Source organism: Epinephelus fuscoguttatus, linkage group LG18, assembly GCF_011397635.1.
Source record: "Epinephelus fuscoguttatus linkage group LG18, E.fuscoguttatus.final_Chr_v1".
NCBI lineage: Eukaryota > Metazoa > Chordata > Actinopteri > Perciformes > Serranidae > Epinephelus > Epinephelus fuscoguttatus.
Genome location: NC_064769.1, coordinates 30,470,766 through 30,482,336, shown reverse-complemented (window position 1 = coordinate 30,482,336; position 11,571 = coordinate 30,470,766). Strand labels below are relative to the sequence as shown.

The 11,571-nt window shown below is 41.7% G+C and overlaps 1 protein-coding gene across 3 annotated transcripts in view; it reads right to left on the bottom strand.

Annotated features, from left to right (window-relative positions):
- Positions 1-448: 448 nt before the first annotated feature.
- lrrtm4l1 (leucine rich repeat transmembrane neuronal 4 like 1) overlaps positions 449-11,571 on the bottom strand; it is an 86,242-nt gene continuing 75,119 nt past the window's right edge. For all 3 annotated transcript variants that reach the window (XR_007451664.1, XM_049603501.1, XM_049603502.1), the window contains one exon: positions 449-2,162. Coding sequence is in view for 2 of the 3 variants with exons in the window: in XM_049603501.1 (XP_049459458.1) it covers positions 2,097-2,162 (66 nt within the window). In the remaining variant the exon portion in view is untranslated. The remainder of the gene's footprint in view (positions 2,163-11,571) is intronic.

Genomic DNA, 11,571 nt, shown 5'->3' with positions numbered 1-11,571 from the left:
GAGTATGTGAAAATACCACAGGGAGCGCCGGGCAGATTGGCCATCTGGACCTCTGAGCTGACAGCTTGACATGTTCCAAGTGCAGCGAACGTGGAGCAAATTCACTAAGCAGGGCCCCCTCTTGAGATATGCAACACATTACACAGGAAGCGTAATTAGAGGGCTGGTGGGGCCCACAGTGAGCGTCACCGTGAACAGAACGGTCGAACAGAGATCAATGTTCTGCTCTCTAAATTAATGAGGCTAATGTTGATGTGACAGCCTCGTCACCGGAGATCTGTGGGGAATAGGACAGATTTCAACAAGCGTGAATGGAGACATGGAACAGGGTACAAGCTTATTAAATTACAGTGGGCAGCCGGTACACACACACACACACACACAAGAAGAAAATGCTTGATACTTGAAGACAGAAAATGATTAATGAATATTTTAATTTGACCAATTCATATTGCTCACCAATAAAGTCATTATTTTCATTAAAAAACATACTGTTGAAAGTGAACAAAGAATACAGCTGCTTACTAAATATCAACAAATTCAAGGGGGGGAAAGCAGAAATTTACAATAGAAAATGATCATTTTCTGGTGTAGAAAGATTATGTCTGAAGGTTGAAACAAACAATCCACAACTCAATGCGTCTCAGATATAATTCAGAACTCAAAACGGATGAAACACACACAGCAACATCTGCAGTCTCTTCGAGGGGGGAGAGACGGGTTGATCATTTTAAGGAAAGTGAAGCATGTATTCAACGTAAGTCATAAAATGTGAGCAGTGCTCGGAGTTATCTTTCAAGATCGGTTGTTCACAAAGACGTACACATTACACACATTTAAAATAAAAAGAAAAAAGAAAAGCCAATTGGATAATGGAGCACTGCTGGATGAGAGGGAGGTTGAGGCGTCTTTTGATTTTTCCATGGATTTCTTTTAAGAGAGCAAATCCTGGATCTGTTACAACTCATGGTTGGGAGAGCCAAAAAAAAAACTCGCTCCATTTGGCTCTTTGGTATTTGGTGTTGAAGATGGCAGAAACACATATTCATAAACTACAACATTAACAACATTATAATTTCAGAAAATTACATTTCACCCTTGATAAGAGCTTTTTCTTTTTTCCCTCTTTTGCGTCTGATTGCCCTTACTGTCCTCCAAATCAAACTGGATAGTCGAGGTTTGATTGCAATTAGAAACAACTTAGAAAAACGGGCTTTTTTAAAAAAAAAAAAAAAAAAAAAAAAAAAAGGCAAACAAACAATCAAACAAAAAAAAACTTCACCAAAGGTCATTGGCTGGGGGGGATAGCTTTCTTTTTCCTCTGGCAACTTTTTCGCAGGCTTCAAACAATCCTCCGGCTGCTGACTTGATTTCCACCTGATGGAGCGGATTCCTCGGTACAGTTGGGTGCACAGAAACTCCTTTCATAATGTTTCTGCTCCAGTGAGGCACATTTACACCATCCGAGCCTTTGATTAGTCTTCCTTAAAAAATATATATATATATTGAAAGGTGATAACATGATGCTTCATATGGAATCAAAAATCACTTTAAATTATACACAGCTGTTGTTAGCAGAGCGGTCGGAGCCACTTGTTCAGTGCATTTTCTTTAAGGATTCATTGCTCAGTTTACACTTTTTTAAAGCCTCTTGGATTTGTACAGTCTCATCGCCTGTGTTTAAAACAATGCCACGTTGTCCTCATGGAGACAATAGGGTTTATAGTCTATACAATAAGCTCCCGTGTTGGTTATAACCATCCATTAGTGCTCACGAGTCTTTGTCCAAGGCCTGCATTCCCACAACCGTCTGTGTCAGTGTCCGTGTAGTGATGGAGCATGATGGAATGCAGCAAAGCTGATGACCAAAGACCACAGGCCACAAAAAAGACATTATAAAATCTTAAGAAAGAAAAAGACAGTGTTATTTCCTCTATGTCTTGGTCAGTGGTTGCCCTTGTTAGCGTGGAGGACAATTTGAAAATGAATCTGAAGAATGAGAGTAGGATCCTGATGGGTTCTCTGCATATGTCTCTCTCCTGTATCCCTGTGTCAGTGTGGTTTGCTGCGCCAACCAAAGCAGTTCCTTTTAGGGGTTAATGGATGGTAGGCACATCTCCCAACCAGGCACCAGGTAGGGGGCGTGGGCATGTATACTCATTCTGCGAGGACAGAAAAAAACAAAAAGAAGACAGTAAAGTTAAAAACCATTTAACAGCTGGTGTGTGCCAGTTACAGAGGTGGTGGTTACAATGTAAAGTTAATTACAGTGTCCAGTGATTTGATAACAGTACAATGGGGCTGTGACAGTGCCAGCAAAGCAAATTAGGGTAAGCAATTAAGCAGATGATGAAATCCCATGTACTTAGATAGCTTAGAAGGCTGAGGTGGAGAGACTCCCCCAATGTCTTACAGAGATTAAGTGAAAGCTCAAGACAAAGAACTCTTAGTATTCATGTTGAAAATTTCAATTTGAGGCTGCAATAATTAATTAAAAAGCTGCTCAATTGAACCCTCTCACCTAAACATTTTGTCACTTTATGTCACGTTGTTTGCAACAATAGATATTCCAATTACCCTCCAGTCAGGCATTGATCGGCAGCCGAACAATAGCTGGAATACCAACTGTAACAGTTTCAGTGTGGGCAAGTTAATTACATGACACACGCCAGCCAGAGAGGGTGTTTCAGTTTTTTTTTTTCCAGAAGTGTGTTTTCGTATATATCTTTAGAACAGGAATACAGTTCTGACATACTGTATTTATGGATGATTTTTAATTCACACAATAACCAGGTTGACAGACCCGGGTTGTGATTATCATTTGTTCCTTCTTCCTTTCATGATTGTCTCTTGTGTTTGGTGTATGTTAAACCTATAATTTCAACCAATGTAATAACTATCTATAAAAATTAACAATTCCTACACACAGAATATACTTTAATGATAACGTTTTGTTTTGTATTCACAGGATGGCAGTAGCTGACGCTGGGGGTGGGGGGAGGTGTGTGTGTGTGTGTGTGTGTGTGGGGGGGGGGGGGTTACTGATCAGCAAACTTTAAGGTTTTGGGTTTTTTTTTCTTCTGCTGGTACGACCACAAGGTACGACCATTTCCAAATGAAAAATATGCAGGAAATTGATTCATGCCTTTAGCTCGAGCCGACTTGACTACTGTCAGGCACTTTTTACTGGCCTCCCAAAAAAGTTCCCATGGGAATGCAGCCGGTTTCATCTAAGGTAGGTTGGAAAAACGATGGACAACACTAAAATGAGAGTGCTGTTGTTCTAACAAATAGAGCGTTTTATTTCTATATGAATTAATGAACAGTTAAGTTTTACTTTCACTGCTCCTTCTGTGTCCAGAGTACGCTCTGAGCTCTGAGAGAGTGGTGCTCTGAATAACGGTATATATTTTCCAACAGTGTTTCTAAACAGTCCAGCTCCACAATTAGAAAGTCAACATGTGGTGGCAAATGCTGATATTGTGGTAGGCTGCCACAAGTGAATGAATGTGTGGGAAACTCCAAAGTTTTCTTTTGTGCTATCAGACTCTTAAAAAAATAAAAAAGAGCTAGCTTTTGTCGGCGCTATATGTGAAGGTCACTGTGTATGAGTTGAGGGGATACAGTTCTCAACATGGAGGCGGCTGAGCCAGTAGCTAGCTGCAAATGGTGCTTACTCCATGAGAGAGAGCTAGCAGTGTTAGCCTGGGGGGAACCAAAGGGTGGGTGCTATGCTTCCGGGCCGTCACCATCCCAATATTAGTGTTACCACTGTATGCGCGAATTCCAAGCAATGGCCATGAGCTGGCCAGCGAGATACACACATGCACTGACATGCGCAATTGGACCGACATACCACAACAAACCACAGAGAAGCTCAGATTACGACACACAGAGGTAGCAAGACTTCATTCTCTGCTCAGGGTGCAATTACTCTGTTCAATTACTCTATTTTTACTTGTGTGGTGGTGTGTCTGTGTCACTCTGCAGTTACAATTCCACACCACTGGTCGGCGGTGGGGTTTTGTGAAGTGCTGTAACATTAAGTTGATTCAAACACACATGAAACACATATTAAACACACATTAAACATGGCTTAACAACAATTTCAAACACAAGTACACAAATCGGCTTCACTATAACTCGCAGCACTGACAGACAAAGCACTTGTCTTTATCTGGACACATTTTCCCCACAAATACAACATGCTAATGTTATTAGCACAAGCCTATGGAATTTCACATTGTATAAATTAGCCTAGCTGCTAGCAGAGATTTCCTCTACTCATATGAAGCCAGGGACAACAGCAACATTAAACAAAGGTAACGTTAAAAAATCCGGCTCCATTACAACTCACAAGGTTCACTGACAAAACAACTGTCTTATACTAAACATGTTTTCCAAACAAACATAACATGCTAACATTATTAGCACAAGCCTATGGCATTTTATACTGTATTAATTATCCTAGCGACTAGTGGCAATTTCCTCTACTCATATGAAGCCAGGATAAATCACACACAAGACTTAAAATGCTATTCTTGTGGAGGCTTTATTGTCTTCGCAAATTATTGTTTCTTATCTGTGAAATTAAAATAAATAAAAGCGTAGTTTCCACTGAGGGAAATGGTTTCAGCTTACAGAAATAGACAGGAGGCCTGCGTCACCGCAACGTGTAGTTACATTTCTGTGGAGGTGCACATCAGGCAATAGCGTCTATGCGTTGACATATGCACGCCGTCGATTCAATGCAGAAGTATAAATCCCACCTTACATAGCAAATAGTGGTTTGAGCTATTTTAATGCTCTTAGTGACGCATACAGAACCTTAAAGTTTCAAATACTCTAAAAAGGATGCAAAGAATCATGGGAGCAACCCTTAAGGTTACTGACTATGCAGCCATATATAAATACAACGGGATAAACGGAACACCATGTTATGTTTCAATACATTCTCAGTAATTCACAAAACAACTGCTTTAATTTGTAATTTATTCTAATGAAATGTTAGTCTGCACTCATTATAAAACACACTGACTTGAAATAAACAGACCCGTTCCTATCACATGGCATATTTGTATCACTAGGAATAGTAAATTAGGAATCATGACAAGTGAATAATTTGGGACCTTTAAATGTCAGCGCTTTCCCACAGGTCAAGTCAAGCTTGTTGAGATGTTGTTGAAAATTTGTGAGAGATTTTGACATTTTACTCTCATTTAAGAGCCACAAGCTTTGAGCTGATCTTCATACTGAAAGCGGCAGACACGCGGGCACACACACGCAGTCTCTGAGCATTTGTGCTCTGAAACCTCCACTTTACAGCTTAACCTTTTAAAAGGGCCTATTTGCGACTTGGCTACAGGTAAATCCACATTGCCTTAATAACGCAAACGCTGTGAGTTTTGCCTGGCTAAGCAAATTTCTAAAGCTCTTGGAATCGGCTCGAAAATTATCCCGGCTCAAGTTTTTGCTGCTCAAGCTGAGATTGTTGTCAGTATGAAGCAGATCTCTGTAACACAGGGCTCAGACGAGTACGCCCAGAGCACTACTTTTATTTAAACCTTATCAAACAGGCTGATAAGTCTTCACTCAACTCTTTATCTATCTCTCAGGTGGATGTGAGTGAAGTGAAGACAGCTACAATTGTCATACCTTAGACAATTTCAGCGGAGCACGAAAACAGAAACAATTCGAAGCAGAAGCCCAGGCTGTGTTGTGAACACATGCACAGCAAGGTGAACACTGAAGCAAGCAACAAACACAGAAGCTGAGGTATACACCCCTCTGATCAGGCACATAAACGGGAACACATCACCCAATCGGAAAAACGATGCAATAAATAATGAAATTAGTCAATCATCTACCCACTTGTTTTGTCATTACACAATATTTAATATCACAGACACATTTCCCCCATTGCAATTGCTCTTTCGCAAAGCCCTGCCCCTTTGTGATGGTCCGACAAGCTGTCGAAGTAAACATGGAGCCCACACTGTAACTAACTGCACTCCCTGAAGAAATATCATCATATTTTTGGAAAGATGAAACAGTGATTCCAGAGAGAAGCAGACAAGAGGGGTCTACAGTCTGTGTTTGAAGGATATATCCAGGATGTCAAAGTGACTCAGCAACAACAACAGGTTAAAAAGACAAAGATAGTTAGAAGCTAAAGCCGAACTATAGACTACAGATCACAGTGTAAAAGTGAACCACCACATCACTGCTGATCGCCACACAAGACAATGATGGTATGATTGGCCAGTCTGCACCCAGGGACTTAGCGAAGGGTCAATTGGTAATGCAGCATGTGCTTCCATTGACGGACTTATTTATCTGGTATAACAAGGAAAATAAGACAAGAGACAAGACATCCACGACTACCAAATAAAACATGCCAAGTGGTACAAATTACAACATAAACTGTTTATAGATATGTATATAGTCTTATACATGTTATATACATGTTTCAAGTTATCTAGCATTCTGCCTGGAACTGAGCATCTCTAGCTCATCAGCAAATGTTAATTTTTACACGGCGCCTTGTACAACATGAATCAATCCAGTTTGTGGTCAAATGCAGAGACATGGCAGCAATTTGAAAGTAATTGCAGTCTCATCACTTATGCCTGAATTCAAGAGATGCTCTTCACAAACCTTGTCTAGTGACTGCAGGAGTGCATTGCTTGTAAGACAGTGTTTGAAAGGGTTTCAATATGCTTGCATAATGGCAATAAAGTTCTTGAAAAAAAATTGTGGTCAAGGGCCAGCTGTTGCGCGGCTCATTATGCTTTATTTGATGGTAAAGCCTTTACAACAAGAGCCAAAACATTAACCAATTATTTTACTTCACAGTCTTTATTTTGTGCTGTTTTTCCCCACAGCTGTAAAGTCACAGGTGCACTGTTAGGAGAGGCTAATATTACAAGAAAAATTGGGATAAAGGGGCCCGTGATGGTGCATTTTCTAATGACAATTAATAACCCCTTAAGCCTCCCATAAAGGCACTATAAGGTGCACTGCAGCTGCTGCTGAGAGACAGAGAGAAAGGCTGTGGTGACCGGAGCAGAGAGGCATGTCGTTAAACATAGCAGTGCTATGTGTGTACAGTTTAGGCCATTTGTCAATGAATAAATGCGACGACTTCTCAAGCCCCAAGGCAAGTTTCCTGTCACCTGCTGATTCAAATGAAAAGGGTTAGCCCCAAAGTTAGTGAGTGAAGTTAGTCTCCCACTGGAACCTGACCTCTTGATGGGCTTCTTTGCAATGCGCCTCCGAGTCTAGGATCACGACTGCATAAAGTATCATGTAGTTATTTCAGCCCCACTCAGATGTTTGCTTCGTGGACACAGCTGAGCTGTTGTTTACGAAAACTCATTATGCTCCTTCAACATGATTTTCTTCAAGTGCTTAGTTAACGAGGAGTATTGTAATTTACTCTGCTGCTCACACTTCTTCAAACACTTGCATTGCAAACAGCCAATAGTCACTTGATGGCTTAGAGCCATAAGTTTAAGACGGTGCTTTTTACATCACTTTGCATGAAAAGACAGGAAGGCTGTGGATATTTTCGTCCTAGCCTCCACAAATCCTCATCATTTCTGCTGCCGGCATTGAAGACTGACCGCTCGTTTCCTTCATAGCGACAAGGAATAAGTGCCGCTGTGCGGCCATGAAGAGACTTTGTCATCTGTCACCCGGGACATATGCTTCACTTGTGCACTCTCACAGAAGTGGAGAAAGTAGGTGGTAGAAAGGGAACTAAAATCTTTTCTTTTACTTTGCTTTTCCGTTTCTAAAGCATTGTTTTCTGGGACAATGGAGAGCACTGGTGGCTTTTCAAAACAGAGCAATTGTCTTCCTCCACCGCCCATGGCAGCCTCTAAAAATGCTGCTTCTACTTCATGAAAAGCACTAAAGTAGAGGAACTCTCATTTCTAAAAGCAAGGCTTCCTAGCTTCCTTGGTTCAAGCCAAAGTGAGAGTTATGACAAGCTGGCAAGAGCCCAGGATAAACTTCGCAAACATTATGGTCAGGGGTCCTTCCTTCCCACCAGTGCAAAGTAGCAGCGTGTGGTAAACGAGTAGCTGTTGGCTATTTACACTGTTTGAGATCTCAGAGAACCTATGCCACTGTGCCACAAGTAATCTCTGCCTCAGAGGACGTCACATTTCAGGCATATGAAACACCAGGGCTAATGTGATGTCCAGAGACAAGCCAATAGCTGACAAGATGCATCCTGAAAAATTGAGTCTGATTTTGAATTTTGGATAGAGAAAGGGTATTTGTTTGCCTCAAGGACAAACACCCACTGTCCTTTGTGGATCTTGTGCCACCCCATAACAATCTACCCTGGGGAGTGTTGTGTTTGCACACGCACTTTAACAAAAAAGGCTCCTCTGTCTTTCTTCCCCCGCATGAGCTCCTAGTTGTTGGAAAAACAAGACATGAGAAGCTGGCGGTGATCCTGGTGGTTTCAGACTAGACAACTTCCCCTTGATAGCCAAAGTTTACTTGGCTGATGTAGCCACCACACAAGTAAGTCCCGTAACACATTGTCACAAGGGATGAACGGCACACACAGCATCCAACCTGGGGCGTGAAATCCAGGCAGGGACTGGCTGTGAGTCTAGAGATGTCCCCTGTAGTGGTGTGTAAGATATGGAAACATGCAGTACGCCCTTGAAAGTACAGAAATTATGGAAAGCCTGAATGATTCCTGATGTCTTATGATAGCTACAAGGATTTAACAAATGTAAATGAAGGTCTTTATACACTCTATGGATAGTAGTGGGTGATATTATTGACAAGAACATCCACTAAACCTAAACCACACTCTGCCATAACAGCATTAGAATTACACACAAGATGAACACATTACATAAAACAGAAAGAGGCTAAATGAAATGAGGTTTACTGTCTCTTTCCCACTGCATGGTACAGCTCAACTCAACTCGACTGGTACCAGGTCCTTTTCTCTATCTTGTTTTCCGCTGTGCGTAGTACCTCCTTGGTGTCGGTGGGATTCTCAGCTTATCGCCATAGCAATCCTGTGTGAAACTGCTGTGACATCATCTCCAATGTGACACTCCCTGAATCTTTGCAAAAGCAACTAAACAGAAGAATGTCTGCACTTTGTCAGTTTGTCAAAGTACTGTACCCATTTTCCGGCATAGTGTTTTGGCCACTTTTGGGGGCAGCTTGGCTACTTGTTCCATATCTTACAAATGACAATTCTAGTGATGATTCTCACTGACATATCAGTTGTCTGCAGTGTTGTAAGCCCACCTTCTAGTATCCGCTCAGTTTGCTTGGAACCTTGACTTGAGTGTTGGTGAAGAGTCATCCAGGTCATCGTAATCTTAAGTGCTATATTGTAGGCAGCTGGACGTGCTTCTGTTTTCTTCGGTTCTAAGGGACTGGTGCAGGGTCGCAAGCTTTAAACCATGTGTGGGTGTGAGCCCTTACAGAATCATTAAGGTCACACGTGATGGCCAGGTGGGTCAACAACTCATTAGGGATAGTTGGGTCCAGGTGTGGGCCCTGGACTGATCTAACCCTAATGACACACATGATGGCCTAGCAGGTCAACCACTCAACGACTCTGAAACTCAGAGCTCACATGTGACCTCAACGACTCTGTAAGGGTTCACACCCACACACGGTGTAAAGCCTGTGGCTCTGCACCAATCCATTAGAACTGAAGAAGCCTCTTGGATGAGAGGTGAAAATTCTTCAAGAAACTCAAGCAAGTCCAGTTGGCTACGATATAGCACTTAAGACTCAACTGAAGTGGTACCAAAGTAAGCACCAGGTGTGAGATAGTATTCACCGCTTTGTTGAGTTAAGTAGAGCCTTGCTATACCATGCAGAGGAAAACAACATATTTTATTCTTGAATGGGCAACAAAAGCCACAGAGACTTGCACTAGTGTGTGCACAAGCATTTGTAGTGAGAGTGAATTTGAAATTTGTGTAATTTTATATGCAGTATTACATGTAAATTTACAAGCATTCCAAAAAAGGGGACTCTTGACGGACTGCTACGACCTGCAAGGTGAGGGCCACATGAAAGACGAAGGTAGCCAAGCTAGCACAACCACTTGCACAATTCTTTCACTCTTTGAAGCTAGCAAGGCTACCAAAAAATGACCACTGACACCTCTGACTGTCTCTGTTGGTCACACAAATCCCATTTGTGTTCTACAGCAGAACCTTAGCTGTGGGGTTGTTCTGCTGGCATTGCGTTAGCATGAAAACTGAGCCCTAAGAATTATAAGCACAGGACATGTACAATGGCCTTGTTCACAGAATTGGGGTTACAATGTGTAACCATTACTTCAGATACATGATATCAGATGCAGCCTCAGTAGCACGGCAGGTAAACAGTGTGACAGTAAGACAACATAAAACTTTAGAATACCTTCAATTTCCTGCACAAGTTGATGGTGACATGGCAGTTTTATTCACACCAACCCAATTAACCCGAGCAATATAATTTTGTAAACATCAGAACAAAGCATCAAATGCATTCCCTGTTAAACTGGAATGTCATCTGAGATAACATGCACAGGACTCTGAGCTGTAAACATCACAAAAGAACCTTGTTTACAATGAATTCCGTTGATCAGTCGGAAAAATCTTGGAGAAAAACAATTTAAATATATCTGTGAAAACTGAAAACAATGAGCCTTACACATATGAATGCGCTGTGTTGGTCTCTCCACGCCGCTGTGAAAGCATTGCATACACAACAAAACAACACTAACAAACATAATTGAAAGGTGCATAATTATAAATGCTGTTCGGCTGCTATGCAGGCATTCAAAAGGCAAACTGACCATTTCTAAGACTTACGTTGGGGTCTTTTCAAGAACACAGGTTACATGTCCAGAGCTGTCCCTGCTTTCATCCAGCCCCTCTACCGCCTGGGTTTTTAATTAGGACACTAATTAGCAGGCTACAAACATGGTGTAATTAGTCTGCTCTCAGTCAGGACAGCTGGAAGTAACAGACATATAGCAGCCACTCTCAAAGGGATCACAGGCCTCTTACTCCACTCAGGGCTCCAATTACCCAGTTCTATCTCCCCCACTCCGTTGCCTGTATGTATGTGTGATGTTTCATGTTCCCTTCTTTCCCTGAAGACCAGAAAAGAGGCAGACAATAGGAAATAGGCTGAATGTGTCAAGCTATTAAAAACTGAAATACTGTATTCACTGCAACTTTGGTCTGGAGAACACACCCAGTGTGTATGTGCGAACAAAGCTGCACATGTACATATATAAAGTGTGTATTTGCATGTGTGTTTTAGATTCACCCCACTCTGTCAAATGAGATCATGGCAGACATAGATCAGCTGTAATCTCCATATACGATGCAGACAAAGGACAAGGAAACACGACCAAGCTTAAAGAAAACAACAATTGTTAAGGACGCTCTTCCTGGGGAGCTGATTCCTTTGTAAGCTCTTGATCTCACCAACACAGATACTTACACTTTTTCTTAAGCGCTCTATCTCTCTCTCTGACACATACAAACACATACTCAATCCTGTGATTAACCAAGACCA